Below are 26,731 nucleotides of genomic sequence, written 5' to 3'. Positions count from 1 at the left end.
CCTCATAAAACTGTAAAGCAAAAGATACTGTCATTAGGACAAAACGGCAACCAACAGATTGGGAAAAGATCTTTACCAATCCTACATCTGACAGAGGGCTAATATCCAAAATATACAAAGAACTCAAGAAGTTAGACTCAGGGGTTGGGGATTTAGCTCAAGGGGTAGAGCGCTTGCCTAGCAAGCGCAAGGCCCTGGGTTCGGTCCCCAGCTCCGGAAAAAAAAAAAAAAAAAAAAAAAAAAAAAAAGAAAAAAAAAAAAAAAGAAGTTAGACTCCAGAGAACTAAATAATCTTATTAAAAAATGGGGTACAGAGCTAAACAAAACATTCTCAGCTGAGAATTATCGAATGGTCAAAAAGCACCTAAAGAAATGTTCAACATCCTTAGTCATCAGGGAAATGCAAATCAAAGCAACCCTGAGATTCCACCTCACACCAGTCAGAATGGCTAAGATCAAAATCTCAGGTGACAGCAGATGCTGGCTAGGATGCGGAGAAAGAGGAACACTCCTCCACTGTTGGTGGAATTGCAGACTGGTACAACCACTCTGGAAATCAGTCTGGAGGTTCCTCAGAAAATTGGACGACATTCCACTACCTGAGGACCCAGCTATACCTCTCTTGGGCATATACCCAAAAGATGCCTCAACATATAACAAAGACACATGCTCCACTATGTTCATAACAGCCTTATTCATAACAGCCAGAAGCTGGAAAGAACCCACTGCCCTTCAACAGAGGAATGGATACAGAAAATGTGGTACATCTACACAATGGAGTACTACTCAGCTATCAAAAACAATGACTTCATGAAATTCATGGGCAAATGGGATGAACCAGAACATATCCTCCTGAGTGAGGTAACCCAATCACAGAAAAGCACACTTGGTATGCACTCATTGATAAGTGGATATTAGCCCAAAACCTGGAACTACCCAAGATGCAATCCACAGACCACAGGAAGCTCAAGAAGAAGGATGACCAAAATGTAGATGCTTCCGTTCCTTCTTAAAAGAGGGAAAATATCCATATGAGGGGATATGGAAGCAAAGTTTAGAGTAGTGACTCAAGGAAAGGCCATTCAGAGCCTGCCCCACATGTGCCATATATATATACAGCCACCAAAACTAGGTAAGATTGATGTAGCTAAAAAATGCATGCTGAAAGGGACTGGATATAGATCTCTCCTGAGAGACACAACCAGAGCATGTCCAATACAGAGGTCAATGCTAGCAGCAAACCACTGAACTGAGAACAGGACCCCCTTGGGGGAAATTAGAGGAAGGATTGAAAGAGTTGAAGGAGTTTGCAACCCCATAAGAACAACAATGCCAACCAACCAGAGCTTCCGGGGACTAAACCACTACCGAAAGACTATACATGGACTGACCCAGGGCTCCAACCACATATGTAGCAGAGAATAGCCTTGTTGGGGCACCAGTGGAAGGGGAAGCTCTTGGTCCTGCCAAGGTTGGACTCCCAGTGCGGGGACTTTCAGCAGGGCAGTAAGGGGGATGGATGGGGGAACACCTGTATTGGGGAGGGGGGAGGATGAGGGTGTTTGGACAGGAAACTGGGAAAGGAATAACATTTGAAATGTAAGTAAAGAAATATATCTAATAAAAAAAAAAAAAAAAAAGGGGTTGGGGATTTAGCTCAGGGGCAGAGCGCTTGCCTAGCAAGCCCAAGGCCCTGGGTTCAGACCCCAGCTCCGGAAAAAAAAAAAAAAAAAAAAAAAAAAGGAAGTGGCATGCCTAATGTCTAGATTTTAATCCATTTAAGTTATTTGCACTGAAATGGAATTCACTTTTAGGATTTAATAATTAATTTTATGTGGTCCTTTTTTTAAAAACTTGTACAATTACCAAGACAACTCATTCATATTGTTTAGTGGATCTTTTGTTTACTTAAAATTTACATTTTATCTTACATATTAGTAACAAACCATTGCCATTTTAATTTTTGTTGATAATAAAGTAACTAATTTGAAAGGTTAAATTAAAAAAAAAAAAAAAAGAAAATACTCATCCAAAAGATGGGGAGTAACTCAGCGGTGGAGTGCATGTCTGGACGGGCAAAGTCCTTTTGTTCAACCACTGGGACTGATTCTCCCCGATGATAATTACCATAACAGGAAAATCAGTAACTGTAAATTGATAAATATTACTTCAACTAAAAATCAACTGATGCTAAAATTCTTGAACAAAAGAAGGTGTTTGTGCATTCCCAAAGGGGCCTCCTCCACACTACTCACGCACTCCGGGAGAAAGGAGCAAGTCACAGAGGATAAACCAATCGATAGCACCTTGGCCTGGTGATCAAGGTTAACATCACCAGCAATAAGACTTTGTGACATCATTTAACCTCCCTGATATGATGCTCTCAGAAGGGCCCGTCACTCTGTGGCGTCTCCTGTTAAAAATGTACAACTTCAATTCACTCACAAGAAAACACCAGACATGCTCAAATAGAGAGGACCATTCTACAAAATGAATAACCACGGCATCGTGAGTATCAAGGTCACAGATGATGAGGAGAGACGGAAAAACTGCCAAGGGCTGGAAGCTGCTAACACCCAGGACACAAATGTAACACGGGAGGCTCTGTGTTACACTCTCCAACAGGAAACAACGAAGTGTGCAGAGAGAGCACTCAGCAGGTCAGGGGCTTGCTGCCAAACCAGTGCGTTCAATCCTCAGAACATACACAGGCAGAGGGGAAGAAACGACTCCCCAGTGTTGTTCTCTGACCTCCACAGGAATGTGTGGGTACCCCCACACAAAATAAAACAAGGGGATCACTAGCGAGACTGGAATATATCCTGCTTGCATTTTGCACTGGATGTATGTCAATTTTCTGATTTCGGTATTAAACTTCTGTTATTTAGGAGTTAACAGTAGGTGAAATGTGTTTTTGTTAAATCTATAGTTATTTTACCGTAAAAAGGTGAAGCGAGACATGGCGGACATGTCTGTAATTCTAGCAGTAGAGAAAAACAAGGCGGAGGATCCTGAGTTTGAGGACGCTCAGGGCCACATGGCCAGACCTTATCTTAAAGGTTTCTGCCCCCTGATCACTCCTATCATCTCAGGTCTAGGGGGAAGAGCAAGGAGGACCAACATGAGTTCTAGGTCCCCGGGATCCATAGTGAATTTAGGGCTAGCCTGGGCTATGGGGCATGAGATCCTGTTTGGAAAAAGAAAGGAGGCAGGGCCGGAACGCTGGCCCAGGGGTGGAGACCACCTGCTGGTCGGACTCAGGCTCGATTTCCAGAAGCTGCAGCACAGGGTTGCTCACACTGCCTGTACCTCCAGTTCTAGGGGACCCCAAGCCCTCTGGCCTCTGCAGGCGGGAGCATATACACGGTGCACAAAGATAAACGGGGCAAAGCAACACACACATAAAATAAAAGTAAACAAAACCAAAGGAGGAAGGGTTGTGGAGTGGAGGCATGTCCGTTGAAAGAGCTTACTGAAATTACTGCATGCTAATGCAGTAGTAATTTTGTTCCCCTTAAAGATTCTCATTTTAATTCTCCCTAAAACTTTCAATCCTGTAAGATGTTCCTCTAATCCCTAGTAAGGGACTAAAAGATATTGAGTGCTTAAAACTCGACTATATATCTAATAAGGAGGAAGAAGATTTCTAGGGGGTGGGGGCAAGAGATGGACGCTCAGGGTTGAGCTATGAGTCATTACAGGGCTCTAAAGGGGTCCCGGATTTTAATTTCTCTATATAGTAGGGACTACAACTTACTCAGAAACATTCACTGGGCCCTTCCTACCCTCGGCAGTCGGTCTCAGTACGTCTCATCTTGCAGATGAAGAGACTGACTGGAAGGCATCAAGTATGCAGGTTAAGGTCATGAACAGAAGCAGTACAGCCAGGACTGCCGACCCCAAGTCGCCCGCGGGAATCTCAGAGCTCGGAACCACTACTCCCAGGTTCCCCACAGACTGTGCTGCTCTGTGAGCTCTGTGATGTGCCTTGTGCTATTATCACAGAAGTAGAGACCGCTCTTCCCCCAACGTTGAGGTATTTGGATACTACTTGGCTTTCATCAGACCATTCTGAAGCCCAACTCCTTCCAATACGCTAGGACAGGGTGGAGGAAAACACGAGGTTTGTAAGGAAGAGGGCCAGACTTGAGAATTGATCTCTGCTGGCCCCGGCAGCACCAGTGAGCTATGCGATGTGGAACAGGCCACAGAGCCTGTTTCACCTGTTGGCCTGACTACCTTCTCTCAAGGTTTCCAATATCAAATGTACACACTGGAAAGATGTCATAAACTGCAGCATTTTATAACGTGTACAGCTGTGCTTTTCTCAACCATGGATTTCCACAAGCTGCCCTCCGACCTTCATACCCGCACTGTGGTACGTGACACCCAGTGAATGAGTGAACGACGTCTTTTACAAACAACACATTTTCCTCCTCCTACTCTCTTGTTTTCATTTCCTTTTCACCAAGCAGGTGACACAACTGTTTGAACACTGTCCCAGTCTGTCCCAGCGGTGGCATTCCCACGCACTGCTCACTCAGCTCTACCATCTTCTGTGACCTGCCAGTCGCCAGTCAAGTCTCAAGCTACCTCCCTCACTCGACTCAACCCAGAGACGCGGGCCTTGTGGAGTACACAGTGCATGGTGTTACCACCGTGTTCCTTCTGGTTTGGAGGCCTCCGTCCCCTTGCTCCCTCTGTTTGAAGTGTGCCTTCTTGGTTGACTGCTTAACAGACTTTTTCTGTCACTGCTCTAGAAGTCAGATTTTAACTCTTTCCCCTCTTTAGAAGTTTATTGCTGTGGGGGTGAGGATACACCTCTTCCATGGCACATGGACGGTGGCTCTGAACAGCTTCGAAGCATTGGTTTTTCCCTCCTGTCTTTTTTCTGGGTTCTGGGGGACGATCTGATCTGTGTCTCCTGATCCATTTTAAGAATTGTCCTCCTTTGGGACCCAGACACCCAGGAAAGCACCACTGGACCCCTTGCCAGCGGGACCCGACTTGGGTCTTATTTTCAGAGACAGTGACAGTTTACTGCAATCCTAAAATCTGTACAGAACACAGGAACCTAAGTGTCACTTTAGAGAGGTCCCAGGGGACCGTTACTTCCTGAATATGCTGTGCAGATTTTCTCCTCACTGCCGATCAACGCAACTTTTTGAGATGATGCATATGTTTGCTCTGGGTACTGTCTAATAAAGTAGACATCATGCCCACAGGCTATGGGATACTAGGAATGTGTATAGGTCAGACAGGGTTGAGTGCATTTTGTTTTATTTTTAAAGACAGTCTCACTTGTGTTGTAGACTGGTATCAAATCCATGGATCCAAGCAATCCTCCTGCCTTAGCAGTCAGGGCAGCTGGTACTGCAGAGCTGAAGGTACTCCCAGCCTTGCCTTTTATTTTATGTAATGTTAAATAATCTTAACTTGAGAAGCCAAGTGTGATCATTGGACCGTGTAATTCTATACTGTGTCATTCAGTGTTACAAGGTGACTGAGTCTCTCTGGCCAGAGAAAGGCTGTGATGCTAAGATGTCCTGGGTAGCAGAGGCTGGCGGAAGGAGGGAAGAGGAATGAGATCACTCTGCTCCCCATGTGGAGAGAGCATTATGCTTTAGACACCTCCAAGAGAAGGAAAATCTTTGCTTGGAGTCACGCTGAATAAATGACTCAATGGTTTGAATTCCTTTCAAAAATTGGCACTTATTTCTGTTGTGGAGACAATGAAAATAGGGAGAATAACTAAATTTAGGTTTTGGAGGTTTCTTTTCTCATTTTATTTAATTCACATCAATTTATGACAGTTTTTAAAAGGCTTTATAATGAAGCCTGCTTTTAAGTACCTTGTTTTTATTTAGATTCTAACAATGTAAACCTTTAATCAGTTCAGTTCACGAAAAAGAAGACTTAACAGCACACTGCACTCTGAGCTGTTTTTCCAGAATAATAAAAGGCCTCATGCAACTCTTTACCAAGAATTGTCATTTTAAATTCTTAGCAGGTCTGTCATTTAAATCGGGCGCTATGCAATTTTCTATCACCTATGTAGAGAAACCCACTCTCCTGCCTGTGCTCTGCCTACCTCCAGCTTCTATCTCTTTCTCCAGTGCTCTCCTAAGCTGCTGCTTCTCGCTAAAAAAAAAATGCCCAATTCATTTTAAAGATTAAAGATGCTTACAAAAATAAAAGATTATCTAGAATTTGCAGAGAAACCCACCAGGACATCATAAACAATGCCACCGAGGGTCTTTCCTGATGAATAAACACAGGTTATTTTTAGAGGTGTTGGGCTGGCCTTGTCGGCGGTCACATCACCGATGGCAACGCTCTGTGGTTTTGGGAAAGAATTGGAATTAATAACAGAAAATAAGGGAGGGCAGGGGTGCTGGTAGGAAGGAAGGATGTTTGCCATTCCTTTCCTTCAATCACCCCACTTGTCTTGTTTTCTTTCTTTCTTTCTTTCTTCCTTTCTTTCTTTCTTTCTTTCTTTCTTTCTTTCTTTCTTTCTTTCTTTCTTTCTTTCCTTCCTTCCTTCCTTCCTTCCTTCCTTCCTTCCTTCTTTCTTTCTTTCTCTTTTTTAAGGTGTTCCAATATTAAAGTAGGAGAGAAGAAATACAAATTTTTGTCTGGTTTGTTACACTAGACTTGGGGACACTGGAACACTTTCATAGAAAATTGCTAAGATAAAGTGATTTAGTCTTGTTTTACTCAAGAGCACCACACCCTAACCTGTGCTTTCGTATTTTTCTCTAATGAAGTAAGACAACATTAATGACATTATAAAAACCCTCAGCATTCCACACACTGCTTATATTTTTATTAATAACGCTGACTTGAGGCAACTCTACTCATGGCTCGTAGATATCCTGCACTGCTGCTGATGCTTCTGGGGACCCGTACAGGGGTGTACGTGCTTCCTGAATCTAACAGCACTGTCGGCATCACTGGTGGAGCTGGGTCGTACGTCAGACGGTAACGGGCGGGTGACTATGGTAATCATTACTTTGCTTCCATGCTCTAATCCATTACAGCAGATATGACAAAAAGGGAAACAATTTTTAAATCAGTAAATAGGAGCTAATGAAAGGTTAATATAGTGCTGCTTAGCAGGAAATAGAGAGTGCGATTTGTCACCCAAGACTGAACGTAAACCAGGTACACTTAGAGCAAAGAGCTCAAGAAGAAATAAGGTCTTGAACAGGCTAACCCCGAAACGTCACGGGAGCACTATGGAACTGAGATTTTTACTATATGCACATTGTATGCCTGCCTGCAAAACCAGGCGTGAAACCAAATACTTTCTTTAATGATAACACAGCTAACTGACAGTTACAAATTTATATTCTAAAACTTCTTATCTATGAAGCATTTGAATCTGTAATAGTTGAGAGTATTAGTTTTTAGTTAAGGAGAACCTTAGCATAGTTAAAACTTTATGATTTGAGATAGGGTCTCACAAGGTATCCCTGGCTGGCTTTGAACTCACAGATACCTGCCTGCCTCTGCCTCTAGAGTACATGAATTACAGGAATGTGCATAGTCATGCCTGGGGGCTAAAACTTTAAAAATGACTGAAAGCATTTACATATATTCTTACAACCAAAACACTTGTTTTAGATCTCGATCTCTCTCTCTGCATACATGAATGCTAACATAGCCTCACATTAAAAAAAATACATTAATTTAGTGTATGTGTTCATGTATATCTCAAAGCTCTAGTGTGGAGGTCAAAGGTCATGGCACTTTTGTCTGCCGAGGCATCTGGTGGCCCCACATTGCATTTGTGAACACTCTCCTGACTCTGTCTGGTCTTCTCCAGCAGTTGTCAGTTTGGGAAATTAAATGAGACAAGCAACTTTGGAAATCATTTCTACACTGCTCACTTCTACACTGACTCAAATGTGGTAACACAATGGAAGCAAACGTCTAAGAAGTCAATGGCTGTGTCGTTCCCACGTAGCAGACAATCGAGGGCATTCTTGGAGACATGCTCATGGCCTTCCTCTACGATGAGGAGGAGCTGTCTCTCTGGTTTATACGGTCACCATACATGTATATTATTTTGTTTCTTAATGACGAATCTGCTTTTTTTAAAAAATATTTATTATATATGAATATGAGTACACTGTAGCTCTTCAGACACACCAGAAGAGGGCATCAGATCCCATTACAGATGGTTGTGAGCCACCATGTGGTTGCTGGGATTTGAACTCAGGACCTCTGGAAGAACAGTCAGCGCTCTTAACCACTGAGCCACCTCTCCAGCCCTGAATCTGCTTTTAATACAGTTTATTAATAGTCGTACCACAAATCCACATTTCTTTAGAGTGTTTAAAGCTTACTCAGTATTGTTCAATCAACACACAGTGTCTATACATGTTAGACAATTCTGAGTATTCAAATGAGGGTAGAGTTCTTAAATCTTAATTACACTTCTAAAGTCACATGAGTGGGGCGGCTCAGCTGGTAAGGGTGCTGGCTGCCAAACTAGAGGACTTGAGTTCAGTACCCACACCCACAAGGTGGAAGGATAGGACTGATTCCAGGAAGTTCTCCTCTGAACTTCATACATACGCTGTGGCAGGCAAGTGCCCTCCACCAAATAAATAATATAATTTAAAAAAGTTACTCTAGTCATATAATACTACAAGTTGATGTATAAATCAGAGCATTTGACATTGTTCTGCCTCACTATCACAGCCGTCAAAGATTCATAAACTCGGTTAGTTATCTGTGCGTTGACCTGGGTTCAGGCTGAAGCTAGTGTTTCCTAACAGTCAACTGAAGACAGCATTATGCAGACAGAAGCATGGTCCTCACTGTATCTCCATTTTGCCAACAACAAACCACATGGAGTTTTGAATCTTGACAAGATCATCCTTCTATTAGGTAAACAGAACTGAGACCAGAAAACTAAGGCTAATTATCAATATTTTCCTTACAAAAAAAAATTATCCCATGTTATTTTTAAAAAGATGAAAAGGAGACAAGACTCAAATAAGAAGTTCATAAGCAGGACTGAAATTAATCAGCCCCTAACAACTGGTAAGTACGACCTTAGGAAATTAATTTGCATAATGCTAATCTACGTGGGATAGGGTTGAGCTTATTCAAGTGACACTATAGCTCACTCTTCCTCTTGCCCCACCACTGCTTCGGCACTGAGGTCTTATGAAATGTGATGCCAGCTAATGAGCTAGCTTTTTAACTGAGCAAACTGACAGGGCCCCATATCTGCAGAGGCAGCTTGAAACTGTGCCCAACCTCTTGGCTTCCCAAGAGGCTTTTCAAAATTCAATAAGTAACATCTGTAGGCGATGTTGGGTGCAGACCTAGCAGAGTGCGTCATAACACTGTGCTGGCAGAACAAAGAAACCATGACGACTGCCAAGTTTCCATGGCAACTGCAGCGAGGCTCTGAGAGTATAATAGCACATCAATCACTGTCCAAAAGAACTTCATTATCAGCTAGAAAAAACCTTTAGGATCTGTTTAGTGTGCAATTGTGGGTTAACTCACCTCAAAGCCTTGCTCTCTAGCAAAAGTGGCAGCCTCCTGGAAACAAAAAAAAAAAAAAGGACAGTTAATTATAAAGTGCCAGATAATGAAGAAATAATTCATTTTGAAACTCGGTCTTCTTTTTTACACAATTATCTCAATATCCTCACATAGATTAATTTTTATGTTTACCCTAGAAGCATTTCCTTTTTGTCTTGGCATGAAAAACAATGGGCCGCGTGGTGTCGACACACTTCGCCAGCCAGAACAGGGGGGAAGCGGCGTGTGTTTGCACAGCGGCTGGCAATGCGTTCAGGTGAGCTGACTTCAGTCAGGAAGCAGCGACACTCACTTGAAACCCGAGGACCAAGCCGGTGGCTCCATTTGTAATTAACGCAGTTCCTCTCAGAAAGCCCTTCTGAGACAGGAGTGCCTCCTCATCGATGTATAGATGCAGAAAACAACTATTTCCCAACCCCATGTGAAATTTATAGAGACAGGGGTCACCGGTGGTTGTTAAGAGTCACTGGGTGAGAGGATGGCAGGGAACCAGCTCTTCCCGTGGAACCAAAGCAGCACAGATTGCACGCTGGTCACGGGGAGCAAAGTGTAACTTCATAATGGAAGGGGATCAAGCTGTCACCATTGTGACAATGATCAATCCTGTCTGTTAGCCTCCCTCATGGTGGGACCACCAAACATTCTGTGCCTGTTATGACGGAAAATGGAGTTCACTGTACCAACCGGCAGGTATTCTGGCCAAAACACCTTCACACCAATTCACCAAACTTTAGTCCAACAACTTGATGTATGAGGAACGAGAGGAACGAATCAGACAGTGAACAAATCCGTAAGATGACGCATATTTACGGGGCAAGTATTGTTCCGTAATTAAAGGGAGGGGACATGAACAAAACCAGCATACAGCTGCATCTTATTTTAAACCAACCTGCTGTGAAAGGCATTTGAACGGAGGTGAATTGAAGATCAGAAGATAGGAGGAATTATTAGTTTGATATTAGGAATGATCAGTGCGATAAGGAAAATGTCTTTACCTTTTAGAGTTGTGTCCAGAATTATTTAAGGATAAAATGTCACACATAGAATTTGTAACTTGGAATACTTTGGGGGAACAAAAGGGAGCAAATTTGACAAAATACCGATGACTGTGAAACCTAGGTATATGATAATCGGGGTGAGTACATCCACTCTGTGTACCTCTCACCCCCACCCTCATGGGGGTCTTGCTATTTAGCCCTGGCTGGTCAGAAAATGTTATGCAGGCAAGACTCGCCACAAACTTGTATAGATCCACCTGCTTCTGCCTCCCAAGTGCTGAGATTAAAGGTTTGGGGCACCACGCCTGGCTTTGGTCTAAGAGGAAAAGGTTACAAAACTTAATACTTAAAAGAACGTTTAAGAATTTTAATACGCAACGTTCTTCTAGCCTTTATATAAATGAGCGCAATTTAATGAATATTATGACATACTCTAATGCTTTTCTAACAGACTTCTGAAAGACAAAAACAAAACAAACCACCCCCGAACCAAAAAAAATATCCGCAATCTATGGAAGTAAATTTTTACGCTTTTACTGTTTAGCTTGTGCATACGTTTTAATTTTAGGACTGATAGAAAATGGAGGCAATGCTACTTTTCATTTCTACTTTCCTCTTGAAAGTGAAAAAAAAAAAAAAAAAAAAAAAAACTCCAGACAACTGTCAAGAGTCTCTACATCTCAACATACATTCCTCCAAAATGATCTTTGCCAAGAGATATTAATAGAAGGACGGGATTTGAGCCCAAGTAGTGAGCAGATCCAAGCCAACGAGAACGACTGCTGCACCAAACCATGTAAGGCAGAAAGTACAGTCAGTGCCTCTGAAGTAAGTGTGCATAGTCCCTCCATGCTGAGGGAAATACTAAGATACACGCATGTACTCATGGTCCTCTACAGTAACAACACATCTGGAGAACCTATACTTTTGGGGTGTGGAAAGGTCAAAATGTGGTTATAGTTGAACGGCAGAGTTAACGGGAAGTCTTAGGCTGAGTGTGGAACCTCATTCATTAGAGAAACGGCGGGCTGGCTGGTGAGCCACCGTTGACAATGACACACGCACATTCGCAAACACTTGATGGATGGCTCAAGCAAGTAAGGCCACTCTCTTTCCTATTTCCTTACAAAACAATGTCTGTACTTGACAAAGTCAGTAATATCTGCTGGCTGAGATATCAAGGCAAGTAATAAGGTTGGAAAGATAGCAATGTGTTATTTACTAAGCTGTCACAAATTAAGTAAACGAACTCTTAGACAAATAATGCAACTGAATGGCTCTGCTGAGAACTACTACTACACTTATTAGTTTAGATTTATTTGTTTTCTGTGTGAGTGTTTGCCTTACACGTATCTTTGTGTACCATGTGCGTAGTTGGAACCTGCAGAGGTCAGGAGAGGGCATCAGATCCCCTGGAACTGGAGATACCGATGGTTGTGAGCTACTGTGTGGGTGCTGGGAACCCAACCTGGATCCAAGAGCAACAAGTACTTTTAACAAGTAAGCCATCTCCCCAGCCCAAGAAGTACTTTTCGTGCCCGGCCTGGGCTACAGCGAGTTCCAGGACACTGGGAAGGAGCGAGGGGGCTTCAGGATACTTAAAAGAAAGGGAATCTGTGGAATTAGAATTGCACCATGACAGAAAGACTGAAAGTCCATATGTAGGCGCTAAACTGAGGCAAAGAGCAGTGCTGGGAACTGAACTCAGGGCCTCAGGGTGCTAAAAGTGCCACATTACCAAGTTAAATTCCAAACCTGGAATACTGTTTGTATGCAAAAGTTTCTTAGGTAGCACAGGCTGGATTTGAACACTTTAATCCTCCTGGCCATGAGCACTGGGATCATAGAAGTGTGTCACCATTCCTGGCTATATTATTTTTTAATGCCAGCTTTTTTGTTTATATACTAATAAACTAACTGTAACTTGGTAAATTACAGAATGGCAAGAATGTATAAAATATATATATATATATATATTTTTTTTTTCCGGAGCTGGGGACCGAACCCAGGGCCTTGCGTTTGCTAGGCAAGCGCTCTACCGCTGAGCTAAATCCCCAACCTAAAATATATTTATTATGTATTTTTTCTTTTAGTCAGGAGCTCCCTAAGTTGGTCTGAATCTTGGTATGTGGTCTGAGCTGGCTTTGAACTCTCTCTGTTCCTGCCTCCATCTCTCAAGTGCTGGATTTTAGGCTGTGCCACACCGCCTTAGGGCATTTGCACACGTGTGGCTTAGGAGGGGCACGCTTAGGAAAAGCCAACTTGATTTTCTATCTTAGTGCCTTTTCACCCAGGCTTGCTGAGCTGTGCCCTATCTTCAGAGCAGCGAAAGCCTTGCTCTGTGCCTTAAAATGATCTTATCTTCGGGCTTCCTCTCACCTTCCTTTGATCTTGGACTGGAGCCCCCCAAGTCACACCATTAGAGCTGGCAGCTGTCTCCCATTGCTGTGGACTCTTGTCACGCTAACCTCTGATCTGAGGGTGTTTGTGGATGCAGTGATGGAACGGCATTTACTTTTTTTCCCCTCTTAGCAAAACAAACAAAACAACAGAGGGGAACGGTTTGACCCAGCGAGAATTTTAAGCAGAATTTCTGCTCTCAGCTTCACTGCAGGAAAGAGCAGAGAGAAAAGGTATTAGGTCAGAAGACAGGGAAGAAGGAGTGAGCACGGGTGGGTGGTGGGCAGAAAAGTAAGGCGGGTTCCAAGTGAACTGATCACACTAAATTGAAGGGGACTTGTTAGTGTGCCATTGCCGTGAAAGTGAGAAAAGAAAACAAGCAAGTCCCCATCTGTGCTGCCCCAGGGCGCCTCGTACTGCGTTTCACAAATCTAATGAAGCAGTCAGGTTAAAATCCAGCCACCGAGTGGCTGTGACATGTGGGGAGCAGCTAGGGCAGGCTGGAGAAGCGGCGTGGTTCTTGGTGCAGGTGATTATCCGTGTGATAATCATGGCATTTACAGGCTTTCCGTTTTAGATCTGACATAGAAAATCACAAAGGAGGAGGGATTAAGGAGATAGACAACTGACTCGGAGGCTCCCCTGCTCCCCTGAGAGAGAGGACAGCACCTCCATCGGTGCGTGGCAGGCAGCACAAGCAGAACTAAGCAGGCCTGGGAGGCCCTTTCTGAGCAGCCTGCAGTTCACACTCCCACCATTATGCTGTCTCAGAGACAGGAGACAGGTCAGGTTTTCAGAACCCCACTGTTGGAGGAGCTGTAACAGAGCATCGTTTCTGAGGAAGGGAATTCATACGTCTTTTGCAGTAACAGAGTCTTTCTTTCCTTCCTGGAATGAGTGTTGTCAGTGAAGTGACACATAATTAGCATCTTCCTGTTGTCCACACCAAGCTGCTTAGGAGCTGCCAGAGGCTCATGGGTTCACCACCCAGGCTTGAAGTGTGGTGATCAAAAGGCACCACATATGGATTTTAAGTGAGGTTTAGCAAACATTAGCCCGGCTATTAAAAAAGTACAATCCTAGGCCAGGTGTGGTGACACATACACCTCTAGTTCCAGCGCTCAGGAGGCAGAGGCAGGCAAATCTCCATGAGTTTGAAGCCTGGTCTGGTCTACACAGTGAGTTCAAGGACAGCCAAGGGACAGAGAAACCGTGTTTCAAAAACCAAACCAAACCAAACCAAACCAACCCAATCCAACCCAACCCAACCAAACCAGAAACAAGACCCCATCCCCCACTCACAAAGGATAATCCTCAGATTATCTGAGAGAAAGGTAAGTAGGTATTTGTGTGCACAAAAGACAATGTTTTCTTTTATTATCAACTGATGAGAGGACTTTTATTTTGTCTAAAGCACACAAGTTCTTACTTAAATAAAGCAGAATTAATGGAACTGATATTTAACTAAAACTATGATCTGTTCACGCTCATTTCAATCATTTGTAACCAGTTATTATAGAAATACAATTTCTGCATATTGGCCTGAAGTCATTAGAATTTTCCAAACCATTATTACAAGGAAGGTTTTCTTTTCCTTTTCTTTCTTTTTTCCTTTGGTTACTTAGGATTTCCTAAATGGATGGGTATGTCAATTAACCTGCATTATATAGCTTATACCTTGACCTTCCTACTTCCTGTGCTGCACTTCAAGACAGTGGACCATGGCCAGAGCTACCACCTGCGTGTTACCATCCTGTGCCTGCATCTCAGACATGAGGGGTCCTGGGTATAGACTGAAGCCGAGAGGGGAAGGAAGGATCAGATTAGACCCACAGACAGCAGCACACTCATCTGAAGCACTGGTCTGACATCACACAAAAGACTCAAGTGTCTGGCAGTGTGGCTCTCACTGGAATCCCCACGACCTTTACCCTGGTCCTGGGGGTTGAGAGGGAGATACCCAGGGAGAATGGGGCACCAGACCAATGCTTCTTTTTCACATGATTCACCTTTATCAGAAAAAATTTACTCCTAAATATGGATTTAGACTAAGAGAATCATTTCTTCCTAACTAGGAAATAACCTGTACGAAGAATTCCTTTCTTGGCATCAGCTTTTCCAATTTCCAGGTCATATGTTATTCTAGGCTATGGCACGCGCTTACTGGGGCTACAGCAAGAGTTTTAAGTAGTGCTGGAATACTCAGGTGACAAAAATATCGAGTTAAGGTCCAGTATCACTGTGAGGTCTGTAATACCTGTGGCATCCACGCACCTCCGAGTCATACTGAAATTGAAGGATAAATGCCTGTTGTTCTTTTATAGATCACATACGGCAGAGGAGAAAGATGTTGTGCAAGCTTCTGAATGCTTTCTTGTGCTGTTCTTCAGATGGACTACATTTCTCTGTGCTGTCTATAAAATCACTTAGACGTTTCCATACGCGATCGCATTAGTGCTAACAGGTCAAAATTTTACTGTTACCAATGAGGAAAAGCTTTAATTTGTAAGAAAGTGAAGGCTGGAAAACTGTTAAGTAGCATTTGGGCCTGGGAACTGCTCTTAGAAAGAAATTTCATTCACAAAAAAATGTCTGAACTGGCTTTTCTGAGGAATATAATGTATAACTTTTGGAGATTTCCAGCCTGTGCTCTGACATTTATTACCATATGCTTCCTGTCTGCAGAATGCTGAATAGAAATATTATTTAACGTTTATCGAGTGCCAGAAACTCTGTGGGCCAATGTGTAACTATAAAGACAGACATGGCCTCTGTCCAACAGTATACAATAAAAAGTAGATAGTCAGTATATAAATTATGCCTCTATTAATGAAACTAGAAAAACATTTAGGAGATAAAACACAAGCCAAAAAATGGACCTCAGTTCACGAGCCTTAACCCTTCACAGCGTGGTTTATTAGTTAAGCTAATTCCACTACGTTAGAAGAAGGAATTGCCCGTTTTCACCTTTAAACACGTTTGATGGTGGCAAGTGAGGTCAGCAGGAATTTCGGCCCGATATAAGTCTGGTTATCTACAACAGTGACTTTTAGATCAATTCAAGCTTTCACAAGGTGGAAGTGGCCTGGGTGTGTGGCAAATGTACTTGTTGTGGGTATGTATATATGTGCGTGCATGCGTACAGAGCCACAGTTCCATGCTGGGTGTCTTTCCTTGGTGACTTTCCCCACTAACTTTTTGAGACAAGGGCAGACTCTCACTGAACCTGAAATTCATTAGTTTGACCAAGACAGCTGACCAGAGGACCTGGGCTCAGTTTCATGCACCTACAGCGTGGCCCGCAAGCACTTGCACCTCCAGTCCTGGGGGTTTTGATTCTCCTTTCTGGCCTGTTCAGGAGTCAGGCTCACATATGGTGCATAGACATACATGCAGATAAACATTCTTACATATAACTAAAATAAACAACTCTTTAAAGAGAATGAGGAGAGGTCAGCTGAAGAAAACCCTCGTGGAGTAGTAGGTAATTCATCTTATTTAAGAGGAGAGCGTGGGCTTCATCGGACGGGCTCTGAGTCATTTGTTTACTCAACAAATGCCAACCTCTTCCTTTGTCTCAGGTCCTATAACAAGTTGCTTTCATTTCACAGACAGGAATGTAAGGATTCGACGAGATTAGAGTATGCCTGAGACCTCAGAGGTGGTAAGCGTGAAGGACGGCATCTAGGTCTGTGGCTGATATGGTGCATTATTAGTCTGCATGCAGGAGGGCATGGGTGTGAGGGGCGGGACATGCCATGGTGTAGGTCAGAGGCAGCTTCTGGGATAACGGATAGACGAAAATGACTGCTGATGTCTGAGAGTTCCGAACTTTCTACCCTTTCCTAGGAAACCTCCTTGGAGCTTCATTTCACATCTTCCTTCACTTCCTTTGTTGTGTTTCTACTGCGTGTCTGCGTTTGCTTAGTGCCCAGAAGACCAGTAACTCAGTTCTCCACCTTTTAATTGGTTCCCCTTTCCATCCAGAGGGCTGGGTGTAGGTGGGAGGTGGGTTTCTCAGACCTTCCTTGTTTGATATCATCATCAGATATCCTGCTGTACTCTCTGAGTCCTTTTGACAAGTCCCAAAGTCTGCCACATCCAATGTAAACCTGTAAGACCCAGCCTCTCAGTCCTGCTCCCACACAACCAGCTCGTGCGAGTGTGAGTACCACCTGGGTACTAGCATGAGTCTCACCAGGTTGGACTGTGTCCTGTACACAGTCGTGGTTTGTCTTTGCACACAGCTTTTCTACTCAGATTTTTACTATTCCCTTACACATGTCCCATGTGCCAGTCAAACCACACTGCTTGCTAGTCTCTCTCTACCATGCCCCGGGCCCTTTTCCTCCTCCACCAAGCTGCCTTGCACTTGTAGGCACTAAATGAATTAGAATACCTTCAACCACTCTTGTCAAACTCCTACCCATCCCCCCAGGGTTAGTTCAGCCATCTTTCTCTTAATGGAAAGCCTTCCTGAATTGTTCATGAGTGGCTTCTCGCAGTGAATAAGGATTTTGCTCATGTTGTAAAAGCTTCTCAAACTGGCAGTCATGAAAACATAGCTATTTGTATTATAGATAGCTTATCTTTCTTACTGGACTTGAGTCTGTGGTGCAGAAACTCTTTTCCCCATTTGCATAAAGAGATAACAAACCCCTGTTGACTTCCCAAGTGATAAGGACGGAAAAGACAAGTCTCCAGGCTGCCACCGTACACTGCCATGGTTTCCTGTTCTGTTTTTAAAAATGTCTTTTTATTTCGCAATTTTTTTTTAATTAAAGACAGGATCTCACTATGTAGCTCAGGCTAGCCTAGACTACAGTTTTCTTTCTTTTTAAATGAATAAACAAATCAGTCTCCTGAGAAAGCACAGCATGAAACGGAAGAATGTGCATTAGAATGAGTTTAGCTGGCAAATCTAATGTCTTTGCTAAAAAAGTAAAAGGTCCTTTCACTTTTACAGCTGTGACTTAGAAACCTGGGGGACTGCTGGGTTGCTGTGTTTTGTGAGGGTATTTCTGTAACCCAGATTTCCTGCCATACCTACCGGTGTCCTGCTTTTGAAAGCCACCTGAGGAGTTAAGGTATATGCTTTACTTCCAAGTATAAAATCAGGGGACTGGATTTTCCCATATGAATGCTAGAGCCTGAATTTGCATTATTACAGTCACATTTCATAGCTTGCAGGCTATGACGGACAGTGGATACCAAAGAGAACAGCACAGAAGAATAAGGGTAAAGGTCTGTTACAGAAGTATCGAAACATAACATGCTGGACTTGGTGTGCTGGTTTGAACAAGAATGGCCCCGAGAGTTCACATATTTGAATATTCAGTCCCTAATTGGTAGGACTGTTTTGGAAGAATCGATGGCTTTGTTGGAGAGGGTGTGTCTCTGAGGGTGGGCTTTGAGGCTTGAAAAACTCAGGGCACCCAGTGTCATCATCCTGCCTCTTGCTTGGGGGGTAAGATGGCTCTCCACCACTGCCTCAGTGTCATGCCTGCCACCATACTCCCTGCCACAGAGATCGTGGACTCACCCTCGGGAAGTGTAAGCCTCTATTTAAATGCCTTCTCCTTTAATCTGCCTTGGTCGTGGTGTCTCTTCAGAGCAACAGAATAGTGACTAAGACAAGATGGTGTGTGCACCTTGTTTGAGAGAGTCTTTCAATGACTGGACCCTCAGAGCCTGCCTGGCCAGAAAGCTCCAGGGACTCTCCTATTCTCCCTCTTCAGCACTGGCATAATGAGAAGTGCTGACACGCGTGGCCTCTACAATAGGGATCTGAACGCAGTTCCTCATGCTTATGGAGGAAGCACTTTACACATGGAGGCATCTTCTTACTACAACTTACCAATAAATTCTCTTTCTCGGTGACGGCCTTACATTACCCACTGCTAACAGGCGATGGTGACCTACATCCGTTTTGAAAAGACGGCAAAGAAGGAAGTCACAGCAGAGCAGAGATGTGCTATTGAAACGAAGATGATAAACCAGGCTGGCCATGCAGCTTATAGCAGTAGGACGCTAGTCTAGACAGTGATAAACAGTTTAGGTCGCCAACACGGAGCTTCAAGATCTGTTCCATCTAGGATTTTCAAAAGCATTCCAAATCACCGAGCGTTACAAAAGAAACTTTCTGAGCAGTTGTAGAACGCAATGTGAACTCTCCTTAATATCCTCAAAGTAAAATACGTCACACTCACACTATTTACTGAACGTGTTATACTTAGAGCTGGTGTTGGACATTTGATGAGTGCCCTAATCTATGCGATCGCTGAGACAGTGTTGGCCTTTATGTGATACTCCACAGGCATTACCTAGAATCTCTTGGATACGATGATGAATTTGATGGAAGTGTGGGTGAGTGCACTGTGGAAGGGCACACATCCAAGTAAGGTAAATGTGGTATGTAGGGTCTACATGGAGGGAATAGGGAAAGTTCTACAACGACAGACAAGGAAACATAACAAACAATCCATTTTAAACAAGGAAACATAAAAACACCAATTTTCATGGTATAAATAATGACTTTCAGGTGAAAATCTTTTCTAACTCTAAAATTCAGTGACCATAAGATGGATTTTGGGAGGGGGGTGGGCTTTAACAGTCATAGATAATTAAGGAAGGTCCCCTAAGGAAAAGTCTGTAGACTAAGAAGTAACTGGCCTATATTGAACAGATTTAAACCCTAGTATCTGTAAAAGGTAAAATAATACTTTAAAAGATGGCAGGAAAAGGCTCATTTACTTCTTTCTAGAAACCAAAACACAAGAAACCTTTCTCTTCATTCATGGATACTTGAAACCAACTCTTGCCAAGAAAAACAAATTGCATGTTGGAAAATATGACTCATCACCGGTCTTCAAACTTACATTTAATAATTAGGTTGCAGTTTGAAACGATGTGCTGACTCCCATGAGGGTTAAACACGAGCTCGGTAAGACGCTTTAACTTCACAGATGGCGTTTGGGTGTAGTCACAAGTAGAAACGAGAGCCGTGTGGGGGAGGGACGACTTAGGAGACATGTAAGGGAGGTAAAATAAAGACCCAGGAAACCAGAGGACCTCGGGGAGAGGGACGCAGGAAAAGGCTGAAGGTGGACACTGTGGCAGCGTTTCCGTGGTTCGAGTCAGGAGGAAAGTGCTCATAAATTCTACACCATGCATTTCTCATTTGATGGAACGGACTCTCAACGCTATAATAAAAGATGAGGCACCTGTCGTTTAAGAGGCAGAAATTACCACAGGAGAACTTTGTGCCAATTCTCAAGGAGTTTTAAAACATATGGAACCAGGCGCCACACGACTGCAAGTTACAATTTGCCCTTTATTCCACAATCAATTTGGATTTTATTTAACTGTCGTTTAAAAGTTTTATTCCAGCTTAATTTTAATCATATCCATTAATCTAGGAAATAGAACTGCAAGTGAGGTCTTATTACATGCATTGTTATACGTCCTGAGAGCCAGGCTAATGCATATTTTCCTGATCAGAACTCTTTTAAAAGTCTCCAGGACCATAGGCAGCTGTTGGAGTCCGTGTGTTGCTTACTTAGCTTTTAAGGAACAGTCATGCAAATGCTGTTTGCAGGCAAATGCTACAGGCAAATGCTAAGGAGGTGACAGTGCTCTGGGAGAACGTAGATATGCCACAGGACCAAGCAGGCAGTGCTCTCAGACAGTGATTTGTTCCCCCTGTCTTCCCTTTTCTGATTGTGTTTCACCCAACAGCCTAGCACCTGGGGCTTTTAGAACTATTCTTTAAATAATTTAGAGTCCCGCAGATGAATGCCCATTTTTTCTCCATGTTACTAATACTTAGCATTTATTTTTTTCAGGGCTTCTGGGTACAGACAGGGAAGAACAAAAGAGTGAGAAACCTGTTTAGAGGGAATGACAGAAAATATCTAGAACAGGAAGCTACTGAAGTGTCCAGCTGTGACCAAGATGGCTTTTGTTTTAGGAAGTAGTCGATCCCTGATTTCAAGAGCTGACATGGTTTAACATCAGACTGCCAGTATGGGTAGAACACATGGGGAAAGTGGACAGTAATTCACACAATGATTTGTGTGAGATCTTTGATGGGGAGAGACAGTAAGTGACCCCAAATAGGGAGGTTTCTTAATTAATTTAGCAGCAGTAAAATTTAAAATCATGTTTCATTTGAAGAAAATAAGGTTAAAGTAACTTTTTAAGTCAGCAGAAAGAATGAAGACAGGTAGCCTCAGGAGGTAGGACGTAGGGGGACCCTTCAGAATGTACCAGAGATCTGGGAGGTGAGAGACTCTCATGACTCAAAGGGAGGGACCTTAGATGAAATGCCCTACAGTGAGAACTTATAGAGCCCACCTCCAGCAGAAAGACAGGGCATGAAGTGAGGGATGGGGTTGCCGTTCCACAATAAAAAATTCTGACCCATAATTGTTCCTATTTGAAAGAACTTCAGGGACAAAAATGGAGAAGATCCCGAGGAAAAACAGGTCCAGCGACACGCTCAAAGTGGGATCCAGACACTATTACTGAGGCTATGGAGTGCTCACAAAAAGGGGCCTAGCATGATTGCCCTCTGAAAAACCCAACAAGCAGCTGAAAGAGTCAGATGCAGATATTTGCACCCAACCAATGGACGGAAACTGTTGACCCCTGTGGTTGAATTAGGGAAAAGCTAGAGGAGGCTGAGGAGGAGGGCAACCCTGTTCGAAGACCAGCAGTCTCAATTAACCTGGACCCCTGAGATCTCTCAGACACCACTAACCAGGCAGCACACACCAGCTGATATGAGGCCCCCAACACATATTCCGCAGAGGACTGCTGGGTCTGGACTCAGTCGGAGAAGAAGGACCCAACCTTCAAGAGACTGGGGGCCCCAGGGAGGGGAGAGGTCTGGTGGGGTGGGGAATGTGGAGACATCCTTGTGTGAAGATGGGGGTATGGGATGTGGAACAGTCAGAGGGTGGACCAGGAAGGAGATAAATAAAAAAAAGACATAATGTGAAATTAAATTAAGAACAAAACAAACAGAAAAGGGCTCTGTTCAATTCCAAGTGATAATCATGTGACCAAGAGTTTGATCTAGCACACTGTATGAACATTAGAAGATGATACCAACATGGTGAGAAAATTCAAGGGATATTACATGTAACGGAAAAAAAAAAAAAAAAGAAAAGTCAGTCGGAAATAGCTTGTTGAAAACAAAGATTTCTGTGCTGGGAAGAGAGTAGAAGCACAAAGCAAAATGTGTTAGAGGATGTGGAGAGAATCCCTGACCAAGCTCGTGGGTCATAGAAAGAAGTGGCGAAGCATTGTTGATCTTCTTTGGGTTGAGGAGGTTTTCAGGTCTGCAAACATGCAGAACGCGGTACCATGCTATCTTCCTTAGATGGAACTCTTCTGCGAGATTGCTGAGTCTAAGAAAAACTGTGAGAAGGCATGGGTGCAGGCAGAGAAGGGGGAACTCGTAAGCAAGACGGCTAATTTCTAGATGCTTCTTGGGGAATAAGGACACACTCCCTGTCTATCTGTGTGTGTGTGTGTGTGTGTGTGTGTGTGTGTGTGTGTGTGTGTGTGTCCACCCGTGTGCATCTGTCCATGCCCATTAGCACATTTTACATTTTCATCAAAAATACCTTATCTCTTGAAATGAAACTAAGAATACTTACACAACAATTTGGAACCCAGACTCAAGAAAGCTGTTTGGGGACACCTTCCACTGACTATAGGCAGACTTGCTGTGGTAATCCATTTTATCACCCATGAGGCACTGACCATGTATGAAGAGGGGACTATAGCATCAGGTTAATTCCGGTGGACTGAGCAGGTTTAGTGATGCAGATGAACAAGGAATATCTGAGAGTGACGTTTAAATGGAAACCTACAGAGTAAGTTGGTTAGGTTAATAACACTGAATTAACAGGACAAAAGGGAGTGAGAACAGAAGGGAGAACATGGACAAAGGGCCTTTGAAAGACAAGAAAGGGGCACCGTGGCTGGAGAGCAGTCGGTGGGAAGACAGTTGTAGATACTGAATTTTGTTCCACATGGAAAACAAGACAAAAATCAGAAAAACTAAACTAAACACCTTTAATACGACACAATCAAAGAAAACTATTCAACGAATGTAAAGTAAATGCAGAAACCACATTTATGTTGCCCTTGACCTAGTTCACAAGGTCACTTTAACATTATGGAGGAGAAAATACGACGTGAGTGTACTTGACACAAGAGACACCCATTCCATTTCTTGCCAAAACAGACATTTATTGAAAGCATATGCACTATATTAAAAAGGATCCTAAAGTTTTATGCGCCAGATTTGATAAGCGATCTAATTTATATTCTGGCATTTAGCTGGAAGCCGAGATTTGTGATGCAGCCACACAGTAAGAACTTGATCTTTCCCTGTTCTTGAATAGTGTCACAGCAGCATGGACATTAGCAATCCCTGCTAGCTCAAGCTGGGCCCCTAAGGTAAAACAAAGAGGTTAGAGGTCAAGGGCAAGGCGACGAAGGACAGCAGACAAACTGCTCACCAGCCAGCATGTGTGCAAGCCCTGCCCTGTATTCAAGCCCTTGGACCCAGTCCTAAGCCAGAACCACCAATGCTGTCCACTAGCTGTCATTAATATGCTGGTTCTGGATTAAGTGCTCTATGTAAATATTAGAGAGGGGGATAACAGGAGGCCCCTAGTCTTTTTTAACCTATCCTGGGGATCATTATTGGAACAGCACTCACTAAGCACCCCTAAACCTCCCTGACAATAGTAAGGACACACAGCACCCCTAAACCTCCCTGACAATAGTAAGGACACACAGCATCCCTAAACCTCCCTGACAATAGTAAGGACATGTAGCACCCCTAAACCTCCCTGACGATACTGTAGGGACACACAGCACCCCTAAACTTCCCTGACGATACTGTAGGGACACACAGCACCCCTAAACCTCCCTGACGATACTGTAGGGACACGCAGCACCCCTAAACCTCCCTGACGATACTGTAGGGACACGCAGCACCCCTAAACCTCCTTGATGATACTGTAGGGACATGCAGCACCCCTAAACTTCCCTGACGATACTGTAGGGACATGCAGCACCCTAAACCTCCCTGACGATACTGTAGGGACATGCAGCACCCCTAAACCTCCCTGACAATACTGTAGGGACACGCAGCACCCCTAAACCTCCCTGACAATACTGTAGGGACACGCAGCACCCCTAAACTTCCCTGACGATACTGTAGGGACACACAGCACCCCTAAACCTCCCTGACAATACTGTAAGCACACACAGCACCCCTAAACCTCCCTGACGATACTGTAAGCCACCAGGGTTGGTGTTCCCCCCTCACTTCCTTTGTTTTTGTTTTTGTTTGTTTTTAAACTAGACTGCTCATCATGACATGCAGAACTGCCTGGCTCACAGCAGGATTTAAATATTCATTTGACTAAGACATGTTTTGGGAGAACCTAAGGAAGGTGGCAGTATTGTAATGGGCTCAAAAGCACCAGACAGAAATAGGCAAGCACACTACAACCTCATATGTCAGTTCCTCTGAAGGGAGAACGCCATCAAAGGCAACGTTCCAAGGGAATTCATCAAGGACAACTGTAACACAGATTCGGGGGAGCCGGGCAAGAAGGAAGCGAGGACAATTTGCCACTCATCCATAGATGACCTCTTTTTTCTTTTATATTTAAAATAATTTTTTTATGTGGATTACAGGAAACCAAACACAGAAGATGAGGAGCAAGGTCATCAGTTTACAAGAAATTCAGTGTGCCACGACATAGGTCTGCACACACACACTCTCCATTCTAGGTAACCAAGATGGTGTAGTGCGTACTGGACTTTCCTGTACACCAACTCAAAAACATCCCGAATGACCTGAGGACGCTGATCATCCGGAATGCTCTCCACTACCTGAGTCAAAGCCATTTCCAACTCCAACCCCTCTCTCACTCTCTCATCCTGACCTGAAACTTAGCAACACAACACTTGTTAATGATTTACTTCTTCTTTCTTGGGGTGCACTGGGGTTTTGCCTGCATGTACGTCTGTGTGAGGGTGTTGGATCTCCTGGAACTAGAGCTGCCATGTGGGTGATGGGAGTTGGACCTGGCTCCACTGGCAGAATCGCCAGTGCTTGTACCTGCTGAGCCATTTCCCCAGCCCTGATCTGGAGCTTACACAGTTCAAGGTAACCTTGAATTCACAGCACGGCAATCCTGCTTCAGCCTCCCAGATACTGGGATGATAGGCCCGAGGCACCAAATCTGTCTCTATCCACTTCTGTTTTAAATGATTCATTTATTTTCTGTGTACGTATTTCTGTGTATTTTCCCTGTTTGTACGCTGTACACCACATGCGTGCAGTGCCTGTGGAGGGCAGAAGAGGGTGCCGATGCCCTGGGACTAACATTACAGGGGGTTGTGACCCATCGTGTGGGTGCTGGTTATTGAACCTGGATCCTGGGGAGAGCAGCCAGGGCTCCTAACCACTGTGCCTGTCTCCAAGCCCCTCAATCAGTTATTACTGAATGCCTTCCAACATATTTTGAATCTTTTAAAGAGAGTCAAACTTAGTCTCCGAAAGCCATTATTAAGAAAAGAAGCATCTTCTGGTAGACCCGAGCTGGCAAGCCTACATATGACTACTTATTCTACTTAGAAGTCTGGGCATGCTCAGAATCTTTGATGATTGTTTGTTTTTTTTCATTTTACATTCTAGAAACAACTTCAGCTGAGGCTTTCCAAACAGTAATACCTTCCCTTAACAAACAGTACTGCTACTAAATGCATGGATACCTTTTGGATTCTGCAGCTTTGGCTTTAGGGAGAGACTTTGTTTACTGTGGTGTGATCACAGTTTGTCTTCTTATTTAGATGGAATGTGACCATGACTTGGAATGTGAATATTCTGAACCGGATCCTGAGCTCTTTGAAGACGTAAGGTTCATACTCAAACATGCCCTGTTACCTTCCTTTTCTTTTGTAAGGGTTTAGCAGCAGAGCGAGCCTGTCAATAGACAGTTTTTGGACTTGGTAGTCTGCAGAACAGCATGGAGAACTGTAGTGTGCTTCTAAGGGAAGTTTCCCACTACGTGGGAAAGACTTGTCGCTATGCTTTTTGTGCTAATATCCTGACTTGGAAAGACAAGGATTCTAGTCACAGTGCTAAAGGTTATACATATAAACGTATATGTAAGCCACTGTCAAATAAAGAGCAAGATGCTTGCCAGTGCTGACAGCTTTCAGTTTTTTCCTACATCACTTTAGAGCAACATTTAGAAGTGTCTGCTGACCACTTCTACCTGTTGCTAGGCTAAAACCCGGCTGCTAGTGTGACTAAATCCTTCCTAAGGACAAATAGGAAACAGTGATGCACCAGCTAGGATATCTAGCAGACTAGGGCTTAAATGACTAACTTTTCCAATGAAAGAAGCAAATGGCTACATTAGCATCCCCGTGAGAGCCACAGTAGTGTTGATGGACTCTTATTCCCCTGAAACCATAAGCCCAAAGAAACCCTCCACCTCATAAGTTACCTTGGTCACCATGCTTTATCTTGAGGTCAGAATACTGAGGAATGATACAAGAAAACACCGAAAATAAAGTCAAAAGACAATGGGGAGATAAATGTTTACAAATCAACTTGGATTTAACCTTTTAAATGAAGTGAAAACAAAAAGACAATAACGAAATAGAAAAAAAAAATCCTGAACAATTCAAAATGAAAAGAAATATGAGCAAATAAGAAATTG

General features: G+C 43.5%; 1 protein-coding gene across 2 annotated transcripts in view; it reads right to left on the bottom strand.

Moving 5' to 3' along the window:
* Nucleotides 1-26,731, bottom strand: part of Adk (adenosine kinase) — a 382,119-nt gene that overhangs the window by 65,181 nt on the left and 290,207 nt on the right. For both annotated transcript variants that reach the window (XM_032917960.1, XM_032917961.1), the window contains exon 8: nt 9,529-9,564. In XM_032917960.1, coding sequence (XP_032773851.1) covers nt 9,529-9,564 — 36 coding nt within the window. The remainder of the gene's footprint in view (nt 1-9,528; nt 9,565-26,731) is intronic.

The sequence above is a fragment of the Rattus rattus genome, chromosome 12, assembly GCF_011064425.1.
Source record: "Rattus rattus isolate New Zealand chromosome 12, Rrattus_CSIRO_v1, whole genome shotgun sequence".
Classification (NCBI taxonomy): domain Eukaryota; kingdom Metazoa; phylum Chordata; class Mammalia; order Rodentia; family Muridae; genus Rattus; species Rattus rattus.
This window is presented reverse-complemented; position numbering and strand designations above follow the sequence as displayed.